The 27997-nt window shown below is 44.5% G+C and overlaps 2 protein-coding genes across 5 annotated transcripts in view; one reads left to right on the forward strand and one right to left on the reverse strand.

Moving 5' to 3' along the window:
- HEPACAM2 (HEPACAM family member 2) overlaps nt 1-14061 on the reverse strand; it is a 43197-nt gene extending 29136 nt beyond the window's left edge. For 2 of the 3 annotated variants that reach the window (XM_068157015.1, XM_068157017.1), the window contains exons 1-9: nt 12968-14061; nt 10140-10490; nt 9226-9510; nt 5537-5833; nt 4232-4357; nt 4113-4137; nt 3955-3992; nt 1626-1699; nt 517-629 (exon numbers count right to left, since the gene is read on the reverse strand). In XM_068157015.1, coding sequence (XP_068013116.1) covers nt 517-629; nt 1626-1699; nt 3955-3992; nt 4113-4137; nt 4232-4357; nt 5537-5833; nt 9226-9510; nt 10140-10490; nt 12968-13037 — 1379 coding nt within the window. In that variant the 5' untranslated portion in view covers nt 13038-14061. Of the gene's footprint in view, nt 1-429; nt 630-1625; nt 1700-3954; nt 3993-4112; nt 4138-4231; nt 4358-5536; nt 5834-9225; nt 9511-10139; nt 10491-12967 lie in introns of those variants that run through there. The other variant, XM_068157018.1, reaches the window with a different exon arrangement.
- Nucleotides 14062-16134: 2073 nt separating this feature from the next.
- VPS50 (VPS50 subunit of EARP/GARPII complex) overlaps nt 16135-27997 on the forward strand; it is a 59719-nt gene continuing 47856 nt past the window's right edge. For both annotated transcript variants that reach the window (XM_068157021.1, XM_068157022.1), the window contains exons 1-8: nt 16135-16265; nt 17146-17214; nt 21291-21413; nt 22423-22494; nt 23317-23370; nt 24296-24366; nt 25271-25388; nt 25477-25512. In XM_068157021.1, coding sequence (XP_068013122.1) covers nt 16233-16265; nt 17146-17214; nt 21291-21413; nt 22423-22494; nt 23317-23370; nt 24296-24366; nt 25271-25388; nt 25477-25512 — 576 coding nt within the window. In that variant the 5' untranslated portion in view covers nt 16135-16232. The remainder of the gene's footprint in view (nt 16266-17145; nt 17215-21290; nt 21414-22422; nt 22495-23316; nt 23371-24295; nt 24367-25270; nt 25389-25476; nt 25513-27997) is intronic.

Consider the following 27997-nt stretch of genomic DNA (forward strand, 5'->3'; position numbering starts at 1 on the left):
TAGCTTTTGTTTTCCCCCTTCAGACAAAACTGGCATGATGGAGTAACAGGTTGGAGTCTTGAGGAAAAGTGAGGGGCTGGGTGGGAATGGGTGGAGAGAGTGATGCAGCTTTATCCCTGTTTTTTCTTCCTCTACAACTACTTCTTCAGCCAGGTAACAAGTGATGGGATGAGAGGAAATGGCCTCAAGTTGTACTGGGGGGTGTTCAGGTTGGATGTTAGGAAACATTTCATCACCAAAAGCGTCATCTGGCTTTGGAGCAAGCTGCCCAGGGAAGTGGTGGAGTCACCATCCCTAGAGGTTTTAAAAAAATGTTTGGATGAGGAGTTTTAGGGACATGGTCTGAGAGTTGTGTACAGGGACATGGTAGACTCCATGATCTTAAGGTCTCTTCCAACCAGGTGATTCTGAGCTCTGTGATTCACTGGACTCAAACATCTGTTCCCAAATGTAAATTATCCTGGATGCAAAAGTTTCCTTGAGTTCCTATGTGAGAGTACACAGCCTTTGACTTACTGTTGATGGTCTTCTTGTGGCTGCTCAGGAATGTGATGAATAACTTCATAAATTGTAGTAAAAACATCCTGGCTTGGGCCAAAGTCAGAGCCAGAAGCAGACTGACTTGAAACCTAAAAGATGCAAAGAGTATTCCTATTGTAAGTGCAGCTGGAAAAGGATTCAACAGAAATGAAGCTGAGAATGTAACTTCTCCTTTTGGGGACTTCTTTCTCAGTGATTTGTGTATGGGTTTAACAGATTGTCTTCTGGACAGACTAGAGATCTCGGCAAAGGAGTACCTAACGAGTTTCAACAAGAGTAAGTGTAGGGCCCTGCACCTGGGGAGGAACAACACCATGCACAAGTATAGATGAGTGGTTGGAAAAGGATCTTGGAGTCCTGCTTATTCACAGGGCAGCAATGTGCCCTTGTGGCCAACAAGGCCAGTGATAACATGGGGTGTATTTTAGAACAGTGTGATCAGCAAGGGAGGTTGTCCTCTCTTCTATCCTGCCTTAGTGAGACCACACGTGGAGTATCATGTCCAGTTCTGGGCTCCAGTTCAAGAGGGACAGGGATAAACTAGGAGTCCAATGGAGGCTATGAGGGTGATGAAGGGACTTGGTACTTGGTCTGTATAGTAGATTTTTTTCTGCTAGGAGAATTCCAGTGCTTAAGTCCTCCTTTGCAACACATGAAGATAAAATAATTCTTGTGAAACACAGATGAGATTTAGTTTGATTATTTTTACAATGATGAATTTAGGTTTCCCTCTGAGGCTTGTCTGTGCTGCCAAAGTTGTGTTGCATGAGCAGCAATATTAGGGCCAAGGGCCACAATAAATAATTTGCTTGTGTGACACAAGTGGTTCAGTGCTACTCATCTACCCAACACTACCACTATGAATATGGAGTGCTGAACTAAGATTGGTGTCTTCAGAGCTTGGTTAGGTCTTTACTGCTCCATATTGACACAAGCCCTGGTGAACAACAGCCACGAGTATGGTGTCAAAGAGGCAGCTGTAAACAGCAACAGAAGCAAACTGACAGAAGGGTCTCAGTACAGATATTTAGTGTGCCTCAAGAAATAGAGGAGATACCATCAATTGATGATGTGAAATCACATACCCTGGGACCACCAGCAAGATCAGGAATAGCGACAAATTCATATATCCCAAAATCATCCAGAGCACTTTCGTGTCCTACAGGGAGAAGGGAAAAACATGAGAAAGGTATTGAGGTGCAATTACAAGCTGAAAAATAATAACTGACAAAGTAGTTTGGCCCAGTTTTTAAGACAACTGAATATTGCTTGGTTGATCAGCTTTGAACCACTTTCCTGCCAAACTCCCAAGCTGGTGGTGTGCAAGGCAGGAAAAGTTTCTCAGTGCTTGGCTACTTCCAACACCTTCCACCAAGTTCAGAGTTTCTTGCTAACCCCAGTGACAGTTTTGGTAGAGCCATGGAGACTCTGTTTGCTGGAAGGCTAAACAGACTGGTTGAGACATAGGAAATGGAAGCCCAGCATATGCCCAGCACACCTGCATTGTAGTGAGGCAGCATCACCTGAAGCTTTTTTATACTGCTGAGAATAAAGAAAGGGAACACAACACTAAGAGGTGCCAGTTATAATAAACCAGTTGGCAGATTGTGTTGGGAACTTGAGATACAACTTGTAGTTAAGGGTGGGAGTCTCCTTCTCTACCCTGCCACTGTCCAGGACTCTTGCTTGTCCTTTGGGCATTACTCCACAGCAAAGGCTACAGCACAAGAGACAGTGCTGAGATTCTCTGCTCCAATATCACTTGCTGGGGTGAAGGACCCTCTGAGCTGAAGTGATTTTCTTGCATTATTCAGCTTGATATAATTCCCTGTTCTCTCACATGTAGCAGCTTATGGCTAGCTCTGATGCTCTGCTAGAAAGGGATGGGAATAAAACTGCTGTCTTTTCAAAGGATGGCCACTCTTCTCACCAAGATGATGTGGGAAGGATTGCAGAGGGAAAAGGAGTAGTGACAAAAGCACACTGGGTACTGATGGCACAGAGAAAGGTGGTACAGAATGTGGTGGAGGTTAAAATGTCTGTAATGTCCTATTAACATCTCTCACTTTTGGTACTGATTTGGTGTTATCAACATACAGAAGTGTGATCCTGCCACGGTGTGTCACCTCTCACTGCTTCCCGTAATAACACTGATTCATTTCATATAGGTGAGAAGAGCAGAATGCAGGTGATGCTACCTGGAATTAGCAGCCAGAATTCAAGCCAAGAAGGTGCACACTGCTGGGAACTCCAACCATGAGCTAAACCCATGCTGAGCTGTTGTCAGTTTGGCTTTATCTTAAGTAAGTTTAGGGAGGTCATCCTGATGTTATGGAAGTCAAAGCCAGGGACAGGGAGGAAGAACTGCCCTTTGTAAGTGCAGATCAGGTTCGTGATCATCTGAAGAACCTGAAAGTGTTCAAGTCCATGGGACCCGACGGGTTACACCCACGGGTGCTGAGAGAACTGGCAGATGAGGTTGCTAAACCCCTCTCTATTATATTTCAAAAGTCATGGCAATCTGGTGAAGTCCCCACAGACTGGAAAAGGGGAAACATTGCCCCCATCTTCAAAAAGGGCAAGAAGGAGGAACCAGGGAACTACAGGCCAGTCAGTCTCACCTCTGTGCCTGGAAAGATCATGGAACAGATCCTCCTGGAGTCACTACTCGCTCAAAAGAATAGTGAAGAGGTGATTGGGAACAGTCAGCATGGCTTTGCCAAGGGCAAATCCTGCCTGACCAACCTGGTGGCCTTCTATGAGCAGGTGACAAAATTAATAGATGAGGGGCGAGCAACTGATGTCGTTTACCTGGACCTGAGCAAAGCCTTCGACACTGTCCCGCACCACATCCTGGTCTCCAAACTGGTGACACATGGGTTTGACTGGTGGACCACTAGATGGATAAGGAACTGGCTTGATGGCCGCACCCAAAGAGTGGCTGTCAATGGCTCCATGTCCCAGTGGAGGCCAGTGACAAGTGGAGTCCCTCAGGGATCAGTCCTGGGACCTATCTTATTCAACATCTTTGTGGGGGACATGGACAGTGGCATTGAGTGCACCCTCAGCAAGTTTGCTGATGACACCAAGCTGTGTGGTGCAGCAGACACGCTGGAGGGAAGGGAGGCCATCCAGAGGGACCTTGACAGGCTGGAGAGGTGGGCACAGGCCAACCTCATGAAGTTCAATAAGAAACTATGAAACTATGAAGTTAATGTAGAGGTAGGTCTGTGACCCAAGTGAACAACACTCTTCCTGCCCTTTCCTTCTTTCTTTTTGCAGTTTTGGTTTGTCTTCAGACACAGATTTGGACCTGATGAGATCGTCTCTTCTGATACCACTTGGGTAAAGGACCCTCTGTGCTGGAGTATTGCTTACCCTCTTCAGCTTCTGAATTTCTTTCATTAGCATTACCTGAAAATGTTTGTGCCTTCCTGTAATCAGCCTCTGGCCTAGGAAACAGAAATATGTTTGTCACTTTGATGTTGTAAGCCAAGAAAAGAAAATAAATGATAAAATGTGGTTCTCTTGATGGGAAGGGCTTCAAGACTTAGAGTGATTTATTTTTATACCTGCTCTGCAGCTTCTGTTGTATCACTGAAAAGAATTAAAAACAAAATAAAAAGACAAATCATTCTTTTTGCTCTGATGGTCAAAAAGAAGAGCTGGGGTGTGCTTAACTCTTACCTACCTTTATGTGGCTGATACCTTTTCCATATGAATAAAAATGCCATAGCTAGGATCAGAAATAATGAAATTCCTGTTATTACAGCAAGAGATGACAAAGATTTTCCCTTCTGGGCCAGCTTTTGCAGTCCTGTGACAAAGAAGATGAGTATTGTAAGTTAGCCTCTTGATCTCTATTCTGTGCTATTATGACACTAAACAACAAATCATTGGAAATTCACCTGAAGCAGAGAGATACAAAATTTTGGTTCTTGGGAATTGGTAATATTTGATTACTTTATTTTCCCCCCATAACTGGTAATTTATTTACTCTCCCCCCCTAGCAAAATCTCCTAAACTAGAAGAGCAATGCTCTTTGTATCAGAAATTAGTCCAGAACAGACTGGTAGTATCTAGAGCTAATTGAAGGTCAAGGAGTGGAACATCTCCCTTGTGAGGAAAGGGTGATGGAGACAGGTCTCCTTAACTTATAACAGAGGAGCATGAAGGGTGACCTCATTCATGTTTATAAAGATGTGAAGGGCAGAAGCCAGGCTCTGCTCAGGGATGTCCAGTGATAGGACAAGGGGCAATGGGTAGAGGCTGGAGCAGAGGAGGTGCCACGGGAACAGAAGGGAAAACTTTTTCACTGTGCAGGTGACACAGCCCTAGAGCAGGCTGCCCAGAGAGGTTGTGGAGTCTCCTTCTCTGGGCAACCTGTTCCAGTGTCTCACCACCCTCACTGGAAAGAATTTCTTCCTAGTGTCCAGTTGCAATCTCCCCTCTTGCAGCTTAAAGCCATTGCCCTTCATCCTATCACTACCATCCCTTGTAAAAAGTCCCTCCTCAGCTCTCTTGCAGCCCCCTTCAGGTACTGGATGGCTGCTCTAAGGTCTCCCTGGAGCCTTCTCTTCTCCAGGCTGAACAGTCCAAAGCCTGCCCCCACAGGGGAGATCCTCCAGCTCCCCAGTCATCTTCATGGCCTTCTCTGACACTCTCCAACATTTTGATGTCCTTCTTGTGTGTAGGGTCCCCAGAACTGGATGCAGTACTACAAATATTCAAATACTGAGCCCAACCTAACTCTACCAAGCTTGGTGCTAAATCATGTTCCTCAGCACCACACTTCTGTGTCTTTTCTTAATGACAGTCTTGTCTCACTGCAAATAAAACCTGGATTGCACCACATGCCCACCACATGTCCAAAATGCCCTTTAACACGTTATTAGCAGGACTTCACTTCTGATACATATTTTCTTTGTAAGAATTATTTCTTCTCCTGGAGCTGACACCCTGCTCACTCAATACAGGAATGACTTCATGTCCTCACCTACAGAGGTAACGACCACTGTGAAGTGAGTTTCATCTCGCTTTCCTGTCGCATTGTTGAAAGCACGACATACGTAATCAATTGTCTTCTGGGCCGCTTCATCACACACAACTTCCAGGTGGGGCCCATATTTGATGACATGAGTGGTGTTGTCAGCCCTTTGGATCCAGGAGTAAGTGTTTGGTGGGTTTGAATCCGCTGAGCAGTCAAACAGTATAACTTCCCCCATGTCCACTGTAAAGACTGCCCCTATGTTCACACCTTTATCTGACTTGACTCTAAGTCCATAAGGTCCATCTGCAAACAAAACCAGCAAAAACAGCAGAGAAAAAATATCAAAGGATATATTAAACTTGAAAGGGAAGCATATCCCTAAACTCAGGTTTTTGAAGATTGACTAGCCATTCGAATGCTGGCATTGGGTCAGTAATTTCAATTACAAGGCTTTCAGTTGAATGGTTTGCAAAGTTTGTGGAGGTTTATCTGGATTTATCTCAGCCTGTCCCCCACCCGATGCTGATCTAATCGCTGTTTAGGGAAAAAGCACAGCCCTGTGCATTGTCCAGTATGAGAAAAAGAAAGAAAACTGGAAGCAACTGGAAAAAGCCATGAAGGAGTAGGTGGTGGAATATTGCAACAGGTTTCCCAGGGAGGTGGCCCCATCCTTGGAGATATTCAAGGTCAAGCTTGATGGGGCTCTGAGCAACCTGATCTAGTTGGGGATGTCCCTGCATACTGCAGACCTTTAGAGGTCCCTTCCAACCCAATGCATTCTATGGTTCTATGATCCCACTTAGACTTTTAAACTCAACTCCATCACCACAGTACAATAGTTGCTGCTGCAGCCTCCACGACAGCGTCTTCTTCCAGTCTTGAAATAATTGGATTCTGGGTCACACTACTGCAACAGCCACATTCTGGGGTGCATTATCACAGGGAATGGACAAGCAGGGTAATATTAATAAGAAATGAAGAACAAAACACATTTGATTGTCAGTAAAAAAACCCATCATGATAATCTTCATGGATCCCTCCACTCTACTTCTTCTTTCCAGTATTGTTTTCAAACAGGAGCCTGCCTCTCGTCTCAGTGAAGCCAGTTAACTAAATGACTTGTAAAGTGATAAATCACCTGTTCTGAGCAACAATTTACTGCTCTGTGGGAATATTTCCAATTGCTCCTATCTCCAGGAGGCTGTTACAGTTTCCAAGCAGATGGCAGGTATTTGCTCTGAGTAACCTTTTCTTTATCACCTCTAGCAACTCCCTTGCAGCACTAACATATGGCACACAGAGATCCTGGGACCTGCTCTGGATTGTTATTGGCAACTGGGAGCCAGGAGACAAACTATCCCTGCAGGCAGAGGTTGGGCCAAATGATGTGACTTTGGACAGCTCAGGGAATCATAGAATCACAGAATATTTTGGGTTGTAAGGAACCTTTTAAGGTCATCTAGTCCAGCTTCTGCAGTAAGCAGGGACATGTTTAACTGGATCAGGTTGCTCAATGCCCCATCCAATCTCACCTTGAATGTCTCTAGAGATGGGGTATCCACAACCTTTCTAGGCAACCTGTTCTAGTGTTTTATCACCAGTTATATAATGGTTGGGCCTGATGAGCTTAAAGGTCTTTTCCATTTGGAACAACTCTATGATTCTGTACTCAGAGATGGAAGGAGGAGGAAAATAAGACATAGATTCTGAATGTGCTGGTAGTGCAATCATACAAGGTCTAGGACATGGGCTGGCTACCAACTGCTAGATTACAGAGCCCAGGAAAGCAATAGCAAGTACCAGCCCTTGGCTGGACAGGAATCCAGTTCCAGTCCTTGCACTGTGCCGCTGGGTAAACTGGTTGTGTCTGAACAGGACTGGCGGCAAAGGAGATCCTAACCTGTCTGAAAAGGACACTTCTACCCCCAGGAATAAGAGGATCAGACCCTGCCAAGGTCATGTATGTAACATGTGCTGCTTGCAGATCTTGGAGGCACTGGGAGCTGATGTTGCAGGAAGGATAAGGAACAAAATGTGAATGTTCTTTCTAAGATTTAAGGTAGAATTGTCAAATGTTCACTAAACCAATCTTTTGTTTCCTCCATCTTGTTTCATTCATGAACACAATCTATGCTCCCAGTTAGTTTCCCTCCACTATCATTTCCAGTCAAAATATGTGGCTTGCTTAGGTCCGCTGCCAGCTGCTGCTGGTCTTTGTGCAACTCTTCTTGCTCCCTCACATTTCCCACTTGATGTGGAAAGCAAAGACTCCTTTCACTTCTGATTTACCTAAACCAGACTGGGGGGGGTCTTCTCCTTTTTTCTCCATTCTGTTTTGATATCATTGCTCTGGGAGGTGCTTACAGCAACTGCATGAGTATTCTACACATGGTTTCATCTTCCATGTGCTGTTAGTATTCCCCTTACATCCTTGGTGGAAACACTTGGTCAACACACCCTAGAATGTCCTAGATCTTTCTCAGGCCTGAATCACAGTTCCACATTACAGACATCTTGTAATATCTCAGTCACCTGGGCTTATAGCCTCAATTATTTCCCAACCAATCTCCATCTTACCAGCAGGTGATGGTTTTTGTTCCCTAGAAGTGCATGTCCATACTTTGTCAAAGTTGTTCTGTCCTCTTGGTTTAATGCCACAGGTGAACTCCAGTGACATACACCCAGTCTTTATGCTGATGTCATTGATGGAAATATTAAACAGGACTGAACTCAAAATGAAGGAATACAACCCTCCAGCCTGCTATTTCCTATATTTAGCTTTTTGGTCTTTTTTGCTATCTCTATTTTAAACTATATTTTAATGTATACCCATCTGATTATTTTTTCTCTTTGAGTCATACAGAATCATAGAATGCACTAGGTTGGAAGGGAGCTCTAAAGGTCATCTAGTCCAACCTACCTGCAGGAAGCAGGGGCATCCCCAACTAGATTAGGTTGCTCAGAGCCCCATCAAGCCTAACTTTGAATGTCTTTAGGGATATATGGTCTCCCACCTCACTGGGCAACCTGTTTCAGTGCTCCACCATCCTCATAGTAAAGAAATTCTTCCTAATGTCCAATCTAGATCTACCCTGCTCTAATTAAAAGCCATTTCCCCTTGGCCCAGTGTTACACACTCTTGTAAACAGTGCCTCCCTAACCTTCTTAAAGGCCCCATTCGGCTACTGTAAGGCCACTATAAGGTATCCCTGGAGCCTTCTCTTCTCCAGGCTGAATTATTCTCTCAGCCTGTCTTAGTAGGAGAAGTGTTCCAGCCCTGTGGTCATTTCTGGGGCCCTCCTCCAGACCCTCTCCATCAGGTCCATGTCCTTCCTGTGTCGAGGGCCCTCCACACAGCACTCCAGGTGAGGTCTTACCAGAGCAGAGGGGCAGATTCACCTCTCTCCATTTGCTGGCCACACTGCTTTTGGTGCAGCCCAGGATGAAGATGTCTGTAGTGTGGAAATTGTGATGTTCCTATTTGAATTCTGCAGTTCAGACTCATCCTCCGAACTACATAACTCAGTGATTTTTTATTACACTGCTGTAAGTTAAAGCTGTTAGAAACCAGCTCATTTTGAACCAAGCTCATATGTAATGTTAACTCGACAGTTCTGTCTCCTGTCATTGTTAGAGGGACTTCTTCCAGACAGACCCTTTAAACAAAGCTAATTATGAATATTTCATATACTCACAATATATGGTTGGGGCAATTATCTCACTTTCCATTGCACTGACAGGGTTAGATACCAGACAGCTGTAGTTCCCAATGTCTTCTTTTACCACAGGAACAATCAGAACTGTTGCATTGTTTGATGAAAAAGTGTAATTAGGACCAGCATGGAGAGGCTTCCCATTTTTCATCCACTGGTAGACTACTCTCGTTCCTTTCTCCACAGTACATTTCAGTGTAATATTGCCTACAAACTCCACCACCCCTGAAGATGGTTCTGTATGTACAGCTGGCTTTGTGACAGGAACTGAAAAATAAAGAGATACAAAGAGTTATTAGAGTGATGAACTGATGTATTACAGACTTCATAGAATGCTTTTGGTTGGAAAAGCCCTTTAAGATTATCAAGTCCAACCATTCTCTAACTCTGTCAAGTCTGGTGCTAAATCATATGCCTCAGCACCATATTTCTGTGATAAATGTGTTCATTGCCACATGATTCAAATAGCAGCCATCAACCTCTCTGGAAAGTATTCAGATTTCAAACTTAATTTATTAAATATGGATAAAGGTTGAAAAAAAAGGAAAGCCACATACTGTGGCCAGGGAAATCATAGAATCTTAAAATGGTTTGGGCTGAAAGGGACCTTCAAGATCATCTGCTTCCAACTCTTTACCATAGACAAGGACACCTCCTACTAGACCAGCTTGCTCAAGGCCCCAGCCTGCCTTTGAACATGACCAGGCTTGAAGCCTCCACAACCTCTCTGAGCAACCTGTTCCAGTGTCTCACCACCCTCATGGGGAATAATTGCTTCCAAATGTCTCATCTCACTTCAGTTTCTTCCAGTTTGAAAAGAATGTGAAGCCAGACAGCACTTCAAAACTCTTGCTATTTTATTTTCAAAATGAAGATCCTCCCTTTTACCAACTCACCATCAACAGCAACTTGAATCTTTTGACTGGCAGCTGTCGTTCCATTTCCACGGACGTTGACTTTGACAATGTAATTGCCCTCATCGCTGGTATGCAATGGGTTGATTGTCAAAGATGCACTTGGAGGTATGAGGGTAAACTTGTGCTGATATTCCAAGTCTGGAACTACTGTTTGATTCACAGAGCCAAGCAGGTATTTTGGATTACTTTGAGGCCTCTCAAAAAGCCAAATTATCTGGATTTCTGACGCTGTAGTGTTGAAATTGTAGTCAACAGTAAGATGCAGTGGCTGTCCCTCAATACCGTGGATGGTATGAGATGGCACTGTCAGCTTTAAGGCAGAACAAATACCTGCAGAAAAAATGGAAGAAGAAAAAAATTGTCAAAACCAAGCCACAAATGGAAACACTATGACAATCAAATTGTGAGAAATTCTCACAAAGAAAAAAAATCTCTGAGCTAGAGCTGACACTTTTTCTGTAAGATCACTGGAGGTATTTTAAAGGTGTGTAGATGTGCTATTTAGAGACATGGTTTAGTGGTGGACTTGGCAGTGTCAGATTACAGGTGGAATTGATGATCTTTTCCACCCTAAATCAAGGAATCATAGAGTGGTTTAGATTGGAATAGACCTTAAAGATCACCTGCTTCCAATCCCCCCTGCCATGGGCAAGGACACCTCCTACTAGCCCAGCTTGCTCAAGGCCTCAGCCAACTTGCCTTTGAATACTGCCAGGCTTGGAGCCTCCACAACTGCTCTGTGCAACTTTTTCCAGTGCCTAACCATCCTCATGGGCAGGAAGTGCTTCCTAATGACTCATCTCAGTCCAGCTTCTGCCAGTTTGAAGTCATTACCCCTTGTCCTGTTCTTTTCTATGAGACTAACTTTGATTGTTTAATTAAAACTGAAGACTGTTATGAATAATCCTTGAATTATTGTTAATGGTGAAATCAAATCAATGTGCCAAACCTTTACTTCATTCTCATCAGGCACAACTTCCATGTAATTTAAGCTTATCTCTATAGCTTTCTAAATAAAATACACACTTTTCCAAGAGAATGGATTTCCCCAAACTATTTTTTTTTAATATAATGACCATAAGGGTTCCACCAAAACGACCTCCAGTGATCTGTGCTTTGCTTACAGCTCACTTTGCTATCATCACCAGTATTAGCAAGAACAACAGAGTCGTTGTTGACATAAAACAAGGGCTGCAGCTTTAGTTTAAAGAAAAAACTCTGACATAACTTTGGAGTTTATGGCATAAACCGAAACCTGTTCAGCAAGGTTTTGTCATCATCTGGGTTTAGCATGCACATCTCCTTGTCAAAGATGGATTCTCAACTGCTTTTCACCCATGTGTTCATTTAGCTTTTCTGCTCCCTAAACCCCCTGAACTTGGAGTAAAATGTCATTAGATCACTGATAACAGTTTCGACACTTAGGGCAAATATGTTCAGTTATGAAATAAAGAAAGCTCTATAATGGATTGGAAAACCTGTGATTCCTCATTCCTGGAGTTAGAGCAGCAGGGACTGTCATACAAGTGCCACAAAGCTTTGTCATTTGACCTGATTCCTGCCTCTGAGGTTAATATCTTCAGTGGGCTTTGTGTCATACCCCAGTGCATCCCATTCTTGTCATGATAGGAAGTTCAAGATGCACATTTCTCATTCTAGGAAATATCTCTGAGCAAGAGTCTGAGGAGACTTCCTGGTGAGCGACTGTGCACAGTAAAGCTCTCTGCTTGCACACCAGTATCTCTTGCAGGGTTTTAATGAAAAATGTTGAACAAAATTAGATGTGGTGCTGAAGGACATGGTTTAGAAAGAGAGAGTGGTTGGACTTGATGATCTTAAAGGTCTTTTCCAACCAAAACCATTCTATGAAAGCTGAAATTAGATCAAGGGAATATTAACTGTATGTTTTTTCTAATCAAAGAGTGATTTCATTTTAAAGAAGTAACCTGATAAACTTCCTATAAAACTGAAAATGGTATGAAGACAAAACTAACTCCTGGCAAAGCATTTAGCTTCACATCAAGGAAACTAGGTGAGAGCATCTGAAGTTCTCAAATGAGATAAAAGAAAGTGTCTTCTTACACATGAATGAGTAGAGGATGCACTACATTGGCATTGAAATCTATTCCCTGTGTTGATACAAACCCAAATCAATACAGGAAAAGTGAACAAGCAGAGTTCGTAGAATCAGAAGTTTGTCTAACTCTAGCACAGAGTATTCCTGCCAATGCATCCAGAACATCTATTTTTTATCAGATGCATGGTTAACAAATGCATATTTCTGATAACAAGTAATGCCAAGCACATGTGCTGTTAATGGGAAGACATTGTCCAGTTGACTGAAAGCTTAAGTTAGTTTTAATAACAAGTACATATAAACATTACATATCAATGTTATCTGTTAATTGCCAGGCATCACAATAAAGTGACAAATAATGCAGCAAGGCTGTCTGAAAATGATGGAGTTTTAGAGAGATGTGCCACAGCTGCTAAATAAACCTTGGTTCAGAATCTGCTCAGCTTTACTTAAGAACGTTCAAAGTGTACATCACTTCAGAAAATGTGGCACTAAATATGCTATCAACCCAGGGTTTAGTTACAAATTATGTAGAGCACTAAATTTTGCCTGTTGCTAACTGTTTGTAGCTCCACTCCTAACCCAGGGTGATATTACCTGATTAAAAGCTTTCAGGCTACCTGAGGAGAAAACATCTGACAGCACAACAGAAAGATCTTTACATTTAGAGCTCTAAAACTACTTCACATTTCCACAATGGCAATCAAACAGAACTCATATAATTTCTTACCTACTAGCAGAAAATATATTTTGCACTGCAAGTCCCAAAAGAATTTGGCTAAAGGGCTCCATGACAGCATCCTGCTCCACACCAATCCTGCCTTCTCCTCAGTGCAAAGCCAGGGCTGGATCCTGCAGCTGCTGGTTTATTTGCTAGGGAAATCAGCCCTGAGTTCCCAGGCCCTATCCTGTCCCCTGCCTTGTGTGATTTGAATATGTGTATACAAGGAACAAAGGAAGTGGAGCACCTGGTAGATGAGCACCCATCTCCATTGCCTCTGATTTTATTGTAACCCTTCCCCGGCAGCCACAGCACATATGACATAGAATGTAATAAATGAGGTGCAGAATACAAAGTACAGTCAATTAATAAAAATGCACAGGTTGTAGAGGTGTTAACAGCCTGAGTTACTCTTTTTTAGCAAACCCTCTGCTGTTAGGGGGTTCTGCTTTTTTCAGAGGAGTATTCAGAAGATTTTTCTTTTGGCTCTTTTCCACTTCTTTTCTGTTATAAAAAAAATATTATCAGCAAGAGCCTGGATTTTTTTTTCCTCTAGCATTTTCAAGCCCACAGCTTTTGTCTACTTTTTTCCTTAACATAAGGCATGGATTTTGTTTCCCCTCTCTAAACATCTAACATGAAGTGTCTATCACACAGCTTCTAACAAAAAATCCTGTGGTTAGAGCAGACTGCTTACTGCAGTTGTTGAATTATCTACTGATTAGTTTATTGTCCATTAATTTATATTGATCTAATTAATATTAGCATAAATGTATGATTTGGATTCTGTCCAAGGCTGTCACTCATTGTACAAACCTAATCATCATCAGCAAACCAGCCAACCTCCCACAGGTAACAGTCTGCAACAGCAAATATTTGCATAGACAGGAACGGCGCAGCCAGAGAAAAACACACCAAATTTTCACTCCATAGACTACTACAGATTAACAAAGATTAGGCTACACTGTGTCCTACCCTGTGCAGGAGGGGCTGGCACCAATAAGTAGCCTCCCCACCACTGCAAGGGTCCTGACAGCTGCTAAACCACCACCAAAATGGCCGAACATTGATTTTTCACTTCAGGGTGGTGAACACAAACTCGGAGAGTCAGAGAATGGTAGAGGTTGGAAGGAACCTTTGGAGATTACAGAGTCCAACCCCGCTACAAAGGAAGGATCACCTAGGGCAGGTCACACAGGAACGTGTCCAGACAGGTCTTGAAAATCTCAAGAGAAGACCACCCTCTCTGAGCAGCCTGCTCCAGGGCTCCAGCACCCTCACAATGAATATTTTCCCTCATGTTGAGGTGGAACTTCCTGGGTTCCAGTTTGCGTCCATTGCCTATCACAGGAGACCACTGAAACGAGCCTGGCCCCTTCTTCTGGATACCTACCCTTCGGATATTTATAAACATTACTAAGATCTCCTCTCAGTCTTCTCTTCTCCAGACTAAACAGCCCCAGTTCTCTCAGCTTGTCCTTATCAGATGTTCCAGTCCTTTTATTGTCCTCATAGCCCTAACATGTCCAGATCTTTCCAGAACTCTTAGCAGCTCATTACAATCCAATGTAAGAAACACGAGTTTTACTTCAGGTTAATAAAAAGATCAATACAGTGATCTCAGCAGAAGTCATACCACCATGTGACATGAGTCAGGAGGTGACGAGGGAATTTTGTATATTCCCCAAGGCTTTCTGGGTTCATTGTCCTGACTCTCCTGAATGCTGCTCTTTATAATCTGCTTAGCCCACTTAACGTTAGGGCAGACATATCAACTTGTGGTTTGGCTTCAAAACATCATAGAATACTGGTTCCTATTAATTTCTAACTGAAATGAAGAAGTTTTTCACACAGGGATCAGTCTGTGTTGGTATTTTAAATACCAGAAGTGAGCAAAGAAAATAAAAATAATTAATTAGCCAAGGTCCTTTTTTTTTTTTTCCTTTTTTTGAGTGCATCCTGTTATTTCCAGCATTTGCATGCTGCTATTTTTTACACTGAATAACTTAGTAAGGTGGAAATCTGGTGCTGAGGGACATGGTTTAGCACCAAACTTGGTAGAATTTGAGGATAGTTGGATTTGATGATCTTAAAAGATCTTTTCCAAGCAAAACCATTCTATGATTCTATAAAGTGGATGATGAAAAAGTGATTTTTCTGTAGAATTGTAGCTTGTGATGGTTCTAAAATGGCATTTGGACATAATCAAACCTCATGCATTTAATATAGCAAGTTCATTAAAGTAACTTTATTTGCAGCAGTAACATTTGAATTAATTTCACTACTTCTGCAAATATTTGTTATTTTAACAACACAGGAGTGTTAAGGAAAAAAATTATTTGAGGCTGGCAGAGCACTAGAGCAGGGTGCCCAGAGAGGTTGTGGAGTCTCCATCTCTGGAGGTATTCAAACCCCACCTGAATGTTATGCTGTGGGGATCCTGTTTTAGCATGGGGATTGGACTAGATGATCCCCAGAGGTCCTTTCCAATCCCATACCATGCTGTGATTCTGTGAACTTTGTTATGCGCTAAACTCGTTAGATGTTTTCCACAGAAGTAACTATGGGCAAGGGTAGCCAGAAGTAAGGAATTCTTGCTAAAGAATGCCAAGAGGCGATGACTGACCTCAGAGCTTCATTATCTAAAGGGGACCTACAGGAAGGCTGGGGAAGGCCTTTGGAAGGACCTGTGGTGATAGGATGAGGGGAAACTGAAACTAGAGCAGGGTACATTCAGATTGGATATAAGGAGCAAGTTCCTCCCTGTGAGAATGGTGAAATACTGGAACAGGTTGCCCTGGGATCTGGTTGAGAGCCCATCCCTGGAGACATTCAAGGTCCGCGCTCCATTTCCCTTCACAGCTCCCCGGCTCTGCCCGCACCCCGCTTCCCCTCACGGCTCCCCCAGCCCGCGCTCCATTTCCCTTCACAGCTCCCCGGCTCTGCCCGCACCCCGCTCCCCCAGGCCCGGCCGCCACCGCCCTTCGCAGCGAGGAGGCAGGGCAGAGCGGCCGGCCGCCGCTAGCCGCGCCGCGGCTGAAGGAGCCGCCTCTCCACGCCCCGTTACCGGGTGCTCGCCCGCTCGGGCGTGCTGCCGGGAGTTGTAGTTGGGCTGCGGCTCCCGAGAACTACCGGTCCCAGCGAGCAGCGGGAGCGCTCTGTCAGGTGGCGTCCAACATGGCTTCCCCGTGCGGGCCGGGGCAGCAGCCGGAGTCCGCGGCTGCGCGGGGCTGCTGAATGCTCTCGGGGCGGCGGTGGCGGTGTCAGTGGCATCATGCAGAAGATCAAGTCGCTGATGACCCGTCAGGTGAGCGGGTGGGTTCAGGAGAAGGGCCCCGCTGTGGGACGTCTCCGGCTCTCACCGTGTCTGGGCCCGCGGTGAGGGTGGTGCCGGGGCTAGGGGGCAAATGCCCGGGCACCCTGATGGGCCTCTGGGGCTCAGGCATCGCCCTCGGCCCTGCGTGTGAGAAGAGGGAAGTCCCTGCCTTAGCTCTTGCTGCGCATGGATCCGGCTTTGCTTTCTCTTTAAGTCAAGAAATGTAATCGTGCAGAGATGCCAGCACGGATCTTGTGCGATGAGGGGCGAGTTGCATTTAAAGATGGCTCTTTGCTCTCTACAACTACCTGAAAGGAGGATGGAAGCCAGCTGCGGGTTGGCCTCTTCTTCCTAATAACAAGTGATAGGGCATAAGGAAATGGCCTGAAATTGTGCCAGGGAAGGTTTAGACTGGATATGAGAAGAAACTTCTTGACTGAAAGGGTTCTCAAAGCCTGACACAGGCTGCCTAGGGAGGTGGTTGAATCCCCATCTTTGGAGGTGTTTCAAAGAGGCAGAGATGTGGTGCTGAGGGACATGGTTTAGCCCCAGCCTTGGCAGAGTTAGAGAATGGTTGGACTTAGTGACCTTAAATGCTTCCCATAAGGGTGGTGAGGCACTAGAACAGGTTGCCCAGAGAAGCTGTGGAGGCTTCAGCCCTGAGAGAGTTCAGAGGCAGGTTGGATGTGGCTTTGAGCAAGCTGGTCTAGGAGGAGGTGACCCTGGCTGTGGCAGGGGGTTGAAACTCAATGATCTTTAAGGTCCCTTCCAAGTAAAACCGTTCTGTGACTTATAGGTCACCAGGTAAGACTTGCTCAATTTGATTGCAAGCTAAAGTATCAATCTTAACTGACTTAACATTCTTTTAAAGGGTCTAAGAAGTCCTCAGGAGAGTGTTCATGACCTCAGTCCTATTGAAAGCTTTCGGATTCCTTGTAAGGTAAGAGACACGGTTCCTACATTCCAATCCCCTTCATTCTTAGGTTTTCATGACACTGAGTTGTTTGGTTTTAGTTTTTTGAGGGTTTCTAATATCAAGTTTTTAACAACAGTTTTATTTCATGCTGCAAATCTCTCAAAATATTTTAATGAAAGAATTAAGAGGCAAAACAGGCAAAACTGTAGGCAGAACAGTTCACCTGCTCAGAATGAACTTGTAGTAAAATTTCTTTCTTGGAACTTTTGAACGGCCTGTGGAAGCTGTTCTTAATATTATCTGAGTTTCCTGTTGGAAATGTGGGAAAAAAAAAAAGATGAAAAAATGCCTGGTGGGGTTTTTTTTCCTTCCTTTAAACATGAAATACTCTATGGGTGTCCTGTATAGTTTTAGTCTTGATATTTAGACTTCTGCCTATGGTGCCTTGAGTATAATTTGACTGTGCAATAGTCTTTATGTTCTTCATGACTCATGGAACTGTTAGGGCATGTCCAGAGGAGACCATGAATGTGATTTGGGGACTGAAGCATCTCCTCTATGGGGACAGGCTGAGAGAGCTGGGGTTGTTCAGCCTGTAGAAGACAAGGCTCCAGGAAGAATTTCTAGTGGCCTTCCAGGATTTGAAGGGGCCTCCAGGAGAGCTGGAGAGGGACTTTCACAGAGGCATGGAGTGAGAGAGTGAGGGGCAATGGCTTCAAACTGGAAGCAGCTCAGTTGAGCTGAGATCTTAGGAAGCAATTCTTGCCCATAAGGGTTTTTCCTTCCCAAATGTTTTTGATGGCTACTTCTCAAAGTTCTGAGGTGCTTACATTAACTTTTGCCTTTTTCAACCAGCTCTATCAAATGAATCTCTCAAGTTGCATGACTGTGATTAAATAAAAGCTTTAGATTGCAAGAATCTTGAGGGAAAATACTGTGTTTTGATCAGTTTTACTCTTGGCTCCTTTCCCAAGCCATTTGTCACAGTAACTTCACTTCATTTTGGAAAAAGGATTTATATTGTCATGCCTCCTTAACTTTGCTAAAACCTTTATTGTAGGATTTTATTTTCCACATGATGAGTCATCAGATTAGACACTGTAAGGTGCCTCCTGTCACTGTGAGCATAGATTTCAGATAATCTTTGTTGAAAGCAGAAGGTTTTGGAGTAGAAAGGGTGAGACATGGTATGAGAACCATAAAGGAAATGAAGGTTTAAGTACTGCACAGAAGTTGGAAGTCATTGAGCTCTTGGATATTGTTGTTTGCCTTGAACCAGAGCTATGTTCACTGCCATGGAAACCTACTGATGTCACAAGTCAGAATTACATTCTAATGACAGGATCAAGCAGCTTTGCTGGATATAAGCTGATGCCCCTCAAGAATTATTTACTAATGGGCAGGCTTCATAAAGGGAATTCACTTTTGTCACATGAAGGCAAATGAGCAGTGAACTTCTCGGAACTTTCTGTTGCAGTACAGATTCATGCCTCCAACTTGGTCACACAAAGTATAGAATAGATGAGGTCTGTGACAGAATCTGGACAAGGCAAATCTGAACTGCAAGTGATATGATGAGAAGGAGTGGTTTTAAGCTCAGGGAGGGCAGATTTAGACTGAATATCAGGAAGAAATTCTTTACAGGGTGGTGAGACACTGGAACAGGCTGCCCAGGGAGGTTGTGGATGTCCCCTCCCTGGAGGTGTTCAGGGCCAGATTGGATGAGGTCTTGAGCAAGCTGGGCTGGTGGAAGGTGTCCCTGCCCATGGCAGGGGGTTGAAACTGGATGACCTTTAAGTCCCTTCCAAACTAAACCATTCTGTGACTGTATGGATTTCTAAAAGAAGAAGCTGTCTGCAGATGGGGTTTGTGTCTTTTTTTTGACTGTGATAGCTCATCTCCTTGCTCTGATTGCCCTGGGCAACAGTGATTCTTTTTCAAGCATTCTCTTATTGCCAGCTTTGTTGTTTCCCAAGCTGATAACAGGTTTTAGTAGATTCTGTCACAAAAGGGTGAGGGAGGAATTTTGTACCCTTGGAATTGAAGTCTGTGGCATTCATAATGAGTTGATTTCAAATTAGATTATGTTTATCTTGATGATAATCAGTTTACACACAATATATTAGTTGACTTTGTGGCTTGTGGTGGTAAACATATAGAAGGTAAAGATATGTAAGTGTGGCTTTCTTAGTTTGTGTGGGTTTCTGTTTCCCCAACAGTAGCTGAGTGCTTTTGAGGAGTGCATTAAGAGGTGATGTGACTGATAATCTCTTCCATGGATCACAGTTTGTTGTTCTCTCCACCAGGAGAATTATTTTCCCAGTGCCTTGTTTGTTTTGGTAGAGTGAGGGCTTCTATATAAGCACTTTGTATACATACTGAAGGAGGAAAGATCAAAAGAAGGTTCTCTGTGTTTATGTGAGAGGTAAGGGAATCCCACAAAGTTCCCTGTGGGATTGGCTGTCTTCCCTAGCTGTGGATTAACTGGGGGGAGAGAAAGGGGGGAAGGGGAAAAGAAAGTGTTGAGGTGAGATTACAGATGTGGTTATACATATAAATATTTTTATATAGATAAAATTAAAAGAGTGTGTGTGTGCAGATGTAAAAAATCCTTTAATAAGTTAATGATAAGTTTAATAAGGGGAGATTTAGACTGGAGATTAAGAAGAAATTCTTTACAGTGAGGGTGGGGAGACAGTGGAACAGGTAGCCCAGGGAGGTTGTGGATGCCCCCTCCCTGGAGGTGTTTTAAAGCCGGGCTGGCTGAGCTCTTGAACAACCTGGTCTAATAGATGGTGCCCCTGCCTGTGGGAGTGGAACTTGATGACCCTTCCAACCCAAAACATTTCATGGAGGCAGGATGCTGCAATGGAGCTGCTGATCGAATCTGCTGAGTAGGGCCCTCAGCTTTTAACATAGGTATTATTCAGGCTAGGAATGGAAGGACATAGATTGCAGTATGTTCCCTGGTGTGCTTTTGGATCATTACAAAGAGAAGGAGGCTATATCCAAATGAGTTCAGCCAAGGCTTGGCCCCTGGCACTCTCTGGGTAGAGGTGCAGAGGGTATTGCTGACCTACAGCTTTCAATTATATTAGAGACTGAGTGCTATCAGTTAACTCTTTCCTATGTCTCTGCTTCCCAAGACTTTTTATGGAATCGTTTTGGTAGGAAAAGACCTCAAGTCAACCCAAGACCACCATCGTCATTGCGCCATGTCACAAAGTGCTATGGCCACACGTGTCTTAAACACCTCCAGGGATGGTGCCTCCACCACCTCCCTCAGCAGTCTGTTCCAATCTCTGACCACTCTTTCAGGAAAGAAATTTTTCCTGATCTCCAACCTTAACCTTCCCTGGCACAATTTCAGGCCATTTCTTCTCATTCTATCACATAATACTAGGGAAAAGAGACCGAACCCCACCACTCTCTCACACTCACTCTCTCACACTCACTCTCTCACACTCACTCTCTCACACTCACTCTCTCACACTCACTCTCTCACACTCACTCTCTCACACTCACTCTCTCACACTCACTCTCTCACACTCACTCTCTCACACTCACTCTCTCACACTCACTCTCTCACTCACACCTTTTGTTTGATAGTGACTGGAATGCAGAAGGTGTTTGCTTCAACTCTCTACTAGTAATGCTTCATTCAAGAGTGCAGTGCTGGTGTTGGTGTTACAGGCAGTGTAGAACAACACCAAGTGTGACTCACTTGGGAAGTACCTGGGGAAGTCATTGCAAACTTGCTGAACTGCATTTCAGGTGAGTCTGCAAGGAAATGACTCTTCTGAAATATATTTCTTTCAGAGTTGCCACAGGCTTTTAGACCTGTAAACTTCTAGCACCATGGAACAGGAAGGAAAATGTGTGGACAAAAATATTGGTGTTGGTCCAATTCTGGTTCCTGGAAAAGGTTTTAATGTCTTGTGGACAGAAGAAGCTGTAATGTACTGATCTTTCTGTTCATTGCCATTTTTTTTGTGCTAATGTTGTAAATGGCTTTTGAAAAAATATATCCTTTTGGTGAAACATTCTTATTATGGTGTGATATTACATCATAGGAATAATTTTTGTTTTGTTTTGTGAAGGAGGAGCTGAGAGAACTACATGAAGAACCAACTGATCCTCAAGCTCAGCAAGAAATAATTAACAGCATTGAAGAAGTTTATTTCTCCAATGATTCATTTGATATTGTGAAGTATGAGTTAGAGGTGAGCTGACTTCTTAAAAGAAGAGACAGTAGTAGATCAAGAGAGGTTCTCCTCTGCCCTGGTAAGGCCACATCTGGAATATTGTGTCCAGTTCTGGGCCCCTCAGTTCAAGAAGGACCTCAAGGAACTGCTTGAGAGAGTCCAGCGCAGAGCCACAAGGATGCTGAAGGCAGTGGAACATCTCCCTGCTGAGGACAGGCTGAGGGAGCTGGGGCTCTTTAGCTTGGAACAGAGGAGCCTGAGGGGTGCCCTCATTCATGTTGATAAAGATGTGCAGGGCAGTGTCAGAAGGATGGAGCCAGGCTCTGTTCAGGGATGTCCAATGATAGGACAAGGGGCAATGGGTGCAAGCTGGAGCAGAGGAGGTGTCACAGGAACAGAAAGAAGAACTTTTTCACTGTGAGGGTGCCAGAGCCCTGGAACAGGCTACCCAGAGAGGTTGTGGAGTCTCCTTCTCTGGAGACATTCAAAACCTGCCTGGATGCCTTCTTGTGTGATCTGCCCTAGGTGATCCTACTCTGGTAGGGGGGTTGGATCCAATCTTCAACCCCTCACATTCTGTGCTTCTGTGAACATAACAAAAAGGCGAGGCTTCCTAGAATTAGTATCAGTTGTGCTGGCAGACAGCTCATAATTTAAACTAGATTGAAAAAGCCAAAAAAGCTGGAAACAAAAAAAAGCCTTTCTATGTTTTGGGTATTTTTATAGCAAACTGAGTGAGACACAATAATTTCACATATTGGGGGGATTGTGTGCATATGTATATGACTTAAAATAAGGCAGCTTGGATGTAATGATGATATGATGTGATGTGGTGATGATAATACATTGTTTATTTTAACACTGGCTTCTTCATCCACCATTTGAAAGAATGGATTCATTCTGCAGCTTAGATTGCAGAAGCAATAGGAATGTTTCTCTGAAGGAGTTGATTAGTTAGTTAACACTGCTTTTTATGTTTCAACAGCTTCTAATTTATCACTGAATTTAATTTGTTGTTTACATACAGAGGCTTCCTCCAGTACTTAGTCTTCAAGAACTGGAAGAGTACAGAGACAAATTAAAACAACAGCAAGCTGCTGTAAGTAAAATGCTTTCCTCTGCACCCTTCATCAATTCTGGTCAGAAATCCAACTGAAAAAGATCTGATTTCTTAGACACATTAGATAGGAAGCATTTTTTTCTTTTAGTTGTGTGTGATGTGTTTTTATTGTGAACAATCACAAAGATGATCAGAGGACTGTAGCTGGGGCTGTTCAGCCTGGAGAAAAGAAGGTTCTGGGGAGACCTCAGAGCAGCCTTTGAGTACCTGAAGAGGGCTACAAGAAACCTAGGAAGGGACTTTTTTCAAGGGTTTGTAGTGATAGGATGAGGGGGAATGGATTTGAGCTGGAAGAGGGGAGAATTAGACTGGATATTGTGAAGAAATTCTTTACAGTGAGGGTGGGAAGACACTGGAACAGGTTGCTCAGGGAGGTTGTGGATGCCCCCTCCCTGGAAATGTTCCAGGTCAGGTTGGATGAAGCCTTGAGCAAGCTGGGTTGGTGAGAGGTGTCCCTGCCCATGGCAGGGGCTTGGAAATAGATGATCTTTAAGGTCCCTCCCAGCCCAAACCATTCTGTTTTCTATTGTGACATGTTCCTTACAAGCAGAGAAGTAAGGAATTAATTACAGTAAGTCCACTAATTCCTAAATGGAACTGCAAACATTTCTCATACCTTGTTCCTATGAAAGCTACTTGTCACTTAGCAATTTTTACATAGTGGTGGAACATTTATTCATCATTTTGAGAGCTACAGAAATAAATGATACAGAACCACAAACATGTTGTAGAAGTTTAGTATAGGGATGGCCTACTTAATTGAAATTGCTCTGTATCACATGGAATATCCTCCTTTTTAAGGTGTCTAAGAAAGTTGCAGATTTGATTCTTGAAAAACAGCCTGCATATGTTCAGGTAAGACAACCAACAGTCACTTCCTAAGAGTGAACCACTCCATTTTGTGCTGTTAGGATGCTCCACTTGTTTCACTGGGGATTAAATGTAGTAATTTGTTAGTGCCTGATTTGAACTTGCTGTCTCTGCATGCTAAGCCTGTATTCATAGGATGAAAAGAACCAAGGGCATATTGAGCTGGAGGCCTTTAGTCATATGACATTTTAAGAAGGCTTCCTGAAAACATGGATTCACAGGATTGACTAATGGCTGTAATGGACCTGAAGAGGAATTTCATTAGTGCCTGTCTTTAGGAGTGGTTTCAGATTCTCTTTCCATAAGAGAAAGCAGCAGTGGCCTTTAAGAGCACTTAATCAGAAACATGCCAGTTGTGAGAAGAAAACCTCTGAGAGTAAGCTGGAAATAGGGCCTCAGCATGTCAAAGATCTCCAGGAGCAAAACAAGGCGGAACTGCTTTAGCTGCTTGCAGTAGAGTGTTGGCATGGTGTCTCTCCTTGCTTCCAAAACATCACTGGAACAGCTGCCATAACGAGTCTCAAAAGGAGGCTAAGGGGAGACCTCTGGCCCTCCACAGCTCCTGGAAAGGAGATTGGAACTGGGTGGGTGTTGGTCTTGTCTAGTACCAAGTGATAGGATGAGAGGAAATGGCCTCAAGTTGCTCTAGGGCAGGTTTAGGTTGAATAGGAGAAGAAACTTCTTTACTGGAAGGGTTCTCAAATCCTGGAACAGGCTGCTCAGGGAGGTCGTGGATGCCCCCTCCCTGGAGGTGTTCAAGGCCAGGTTGGAGGGGCTTTGAATAAGCTGGGCTGGTGGAAGGTGTCCTTGCCCATGGCAGGGGGTTGGAACTGGATGATCTTTAAGGAACCTTCCAACCCAACTCATTCTATGATCTCTGATATTTGTGTAACCTGTTGTCTCTCTGTAGGAACTTGAACGTGTCACGTCATTGCAGACTGGTCTTCAGATGGCAGCTGTTATCTGCACAAATGGAAGGAGGTATCTTGCTTAAATAGTGGCAGGGGGGGTAAAAGTGTGTAAGAAGAAACCTCAGCAGTTTGCTTACTGTTGGTATTTTCTGTTGATGTGCTGAATGGAATTAGCCATTGTAGGTAAAAATACTGAAACAAATGCCACCTGCTTTCTGCCTTGCAGCTCTCACTTTGTCATTTGGGAGCTCTCTGTAAAACAAGCACCTTTTGGGATACATCACTCATTGACAGACAGGTGCTGCAGAAAGGAATACATCTTAGCGTAGTCTGTTGGGGTCATCCCAATTTCTGGGTTTTCCTGATGATGCTGACAGCCCTATTTTCTAGCATGAACTTACTGGGAGCCGCTAGCACAAGAGGGACATTGAACTGTTAGAGCAGATCTAGAGGAGGCCATGAAGATGATCAGACTGTTGGAGCACCTCTGCTGTGGAGTCAGGCTGAGAGAGTTGGGGTTGTTCAGCCTGAAGAAGAGAAGGCTGTGGAGAGACCTTAGAGCAGCCTTGCAATATCTGAAGAGGGCCTTCAGGAGAGCTGGTGAAGGACTTTTGACAAAGGCATGGAGGGACAGGATGAGAGGTGATGGCTTCAAACTGTAAGAAGCCAGACTGAGATGAGACATTAGGAAGCAATTCTTCTTCATGAGAGTGATGAGGCACTGGAACAGGTTAGCCAGAGAAGTGGACATTCCAAGCCTAGCAGTGTTCAAAGGCAGGTTGGCTGGGGCCTTGAGCAAGCTGGTCTGGTGGTTAGTGTCCCTGCCCATGGCAGGGGCTTAGTACTCGATGATCTTCAACATCCCTTCCAAGCCAACCCACTCTGTGATTCTACTTTGATGGACAAGTTAGAATGTTGTAGTAAGTTTTATTGTACATAGCACTGAAGACTCTGTTAATTTTTCTCTTTTGCAGGCACCTCAACATAGCAAAGGAAGGCTTCACCCAGACGAGTTTGGGGCTTCTTGCCAATCAAAGGAAGCGACAGCTGCTTATTGGGCTGCTGAAGTCTCTGAGAACAATAAAGACACTGGTATGTCCAGTTGGCTTTGTTCAGTGGCAAGAGATTTTTCTCAATTTCTGTGTAGTTTATCACTGTTCTTCTCTTTGTTTCCTTTTAGCAAAGAACTGATGTGCGTTTGAGTGAGATGTTGGAGGTAAGGCCCTGCCAGACTATTAGAACTTGAAGCTTTTCTACATCAGCTGCTGTCACTCATCTTAATTTTGCCCCTTCTTTCCTTCCTCTTGCAAACAGATCATAGGTGTGTGCATGTGGTAAAATATATCTTTGGATTTTTTTTAATGTTTGAAAAATAATTCACATCCAATGCAGTAGTCCCTGTGCTGGGGGAGGGGCAAGTGTTTTCTGTCAAAGCCTCAGTCCTGCCATAGATAGTTTCATAGTTTCATTCAGGGTTGGAAGGGACCACAAGGATCATCTAGTTCTAACCCCCCTGCCATGGGCAGGGACACCCCACACTAGATTAGGCTGCCCAGAGCCTCATCCAGCCTGCTCTTAAACACCCCCAGGGACAGGGCTTCGACCACCTCCCTGGACAACCCATTCCAGGGTCTCACCACTCTCATGGTGAAGAACCTCCTCCTCACATCTAGCCTGAATCTCCCCACCTCCAGCTTCATTCCATTCCCCCTAGTCCTATCACTACCTGAGATCCTGAGAAGTCCTTCCCCAGCCTTCCTGTAGGCCCCCTTCAGATACTGGAAGGCCACAATGAGGTCACCTGGGAGCCTTCTCTTCTGCAGACTGAGCAGCCCCAACTCCTTCAGTCTGTCCTCATAGAAGAGGTGCTCCAGCCCTCTGATCATCCTTGTGGCCCTTCTCTGGACGCCTTCCAGCACCTCCATATCCCTCTTGTAATAGGGGCTCCAGAACTGGACACAGTACTCCAGGTGTGGTCTCACCAGAGCTGAGTAGAGGGGGGAGGATCACCTCCCTCGACCTGCTGGCCACACTTCTCCTGATGCAGCCCAGGATCTGATTGGCTTTGCGGGCTGCAAGTGCACACTGAGAGCTCATGTTCAGCTTTTTGTCCACCAGCACCCCCAAGTCTCTCTCCTCAGGGCTGCTTTCCAGCCAGTCACTGCCCAGCCTGTATTTGTGCCTGGGATTGCCTCGACCCAGATGCAGGACCCTGCACTTGCTCTTATTGAACTTCATGAGGTTGGCTTGTGCCCACCTCTCCAGCCTGTCAAGGTCCCTCTGGATGGCCTCCCTTCCCTCCAGCGTGTCTGCTGCACCACACAGCTTGGTGTCATCAGCAAACTTGCTGAGGGTGCACTCAATGCCACTGTCCATGTCACCCACAAAGATGTTGAACAAGACAGGTCACAGGACCGATCCCTGAGGGACTCCGCTTGTCACTGGCCTCCACTGGGACATGGAGCCATTGACAGCCACTCTTTGGGTGCGGCCATCAAGCCAGTTCCTTATCCATCTAGTGGTCCACCCATCAAACCCATGTGTCACCAGTTTGGAGACCAGGATGTGGTGCGGGACAGTGTCGAAGGCTTTGCTCAGGTCCAGGTAAACGACATCAGTTGCTTGCCCCTCATCTATTAATTTTGTCACCTGCTCATAGAAGGCCACCAGGTTGGTCAGGCAGGATTTGCCCTTGGCAAAGCCATGCTGACTGTTCCCAATCACCTCTTCACTATTCTTTTGAGCGAGTAGTGACTCCAGGAGGATCTGCTCCATGATCTTTCCAGGCACAGAGGTGAGACTGACTGGCCTGTAGTTCCCTGGTTCCTCCTTCTTGCCCTTTTTGAAGATGGGGGCAATGTTTCCCCTTTTCCAGTCTGTGGGGACTTCACCAGATTGCCATGACTTTTGAAATATAATAGAGAGGGGTTTAGCAACCTCATCTGCCAGTTCTCTCAGCATCAGATCTGTGCAATGAGACTTCAGTTAGTTCAGTAAGGGTGCAATGGAGTCTTCACTCCCTTCTCTACTCTCAAGTGATAGGAGGAGGGGTGATGGCTTCAAACTGGAAGAAGATCAATTAAGGTGAGACATTAGGAAGATACTAGGAAGCAATTCTTGCCCATGGGGATGGTGAGGCACTAGAACAGTGCCTCCACAACAGACAAGTTGTGGAGGCCCCAAGCCTGGAAGTGGAGGTTTTGGAGGTGGCCTCTAAGATGGCTGGAGAAGGACTTTTGACAAAGGCATGGTATGACAGGATGAGGGGTAATGCCTTCAAAATGGAAGAAACTGAATTAAAATGAGACATGAGGAAGCAATTCTTCCTCATGAGGCTGGTAAGGCACTGGAACAGGTTGCCCAGAGAAGTTGTGGAGACTCCAAGCCTGGCAGTGTTCAAAGACAGGCTGGATGGAGCCTTGAGCAAGCTGGTCTAGGAGGAGGTGTCTCTGCCCAGAGCAGGGATTCTATGAATCTATGAGTCGATGAAAGATGCAGAGAGCTGTAAATGCAGCAATCATTTCAGAGCAGTGGACTCTTCTGTTTTCATCTAATGGATAATGGATGTGGGGGCTTTTTGTGTTCTTAGCTGAACTTGATCTGCATTAGAATGCTGCTCTTCAAACCAATGTTTTTTTCAGAAACTCTTTTGTGGTAATAGCTGCATACAAATTGGTCTTGGCATTTTTGCTTCAGTCCGT

The sequence above is a fragment of the Melanerpes formicivorus genome, unplaced genomic scaffold (assembly GCF_026170545.1).
Source record: "Melanerpes formicivorus ecotype bairdi unplaced genomic scaffold, bMelFor1.0.p_v2 SCAF_35, whole genome shotgun sequence".
In the NCBI taxonomy this organism is placed as follows: domain Eukaryota; kingdom Metazoa; phylum Chordata; class Aves; order Piciformes; family Picidae; genus Melanerpes; species Melanerpes formicivorus.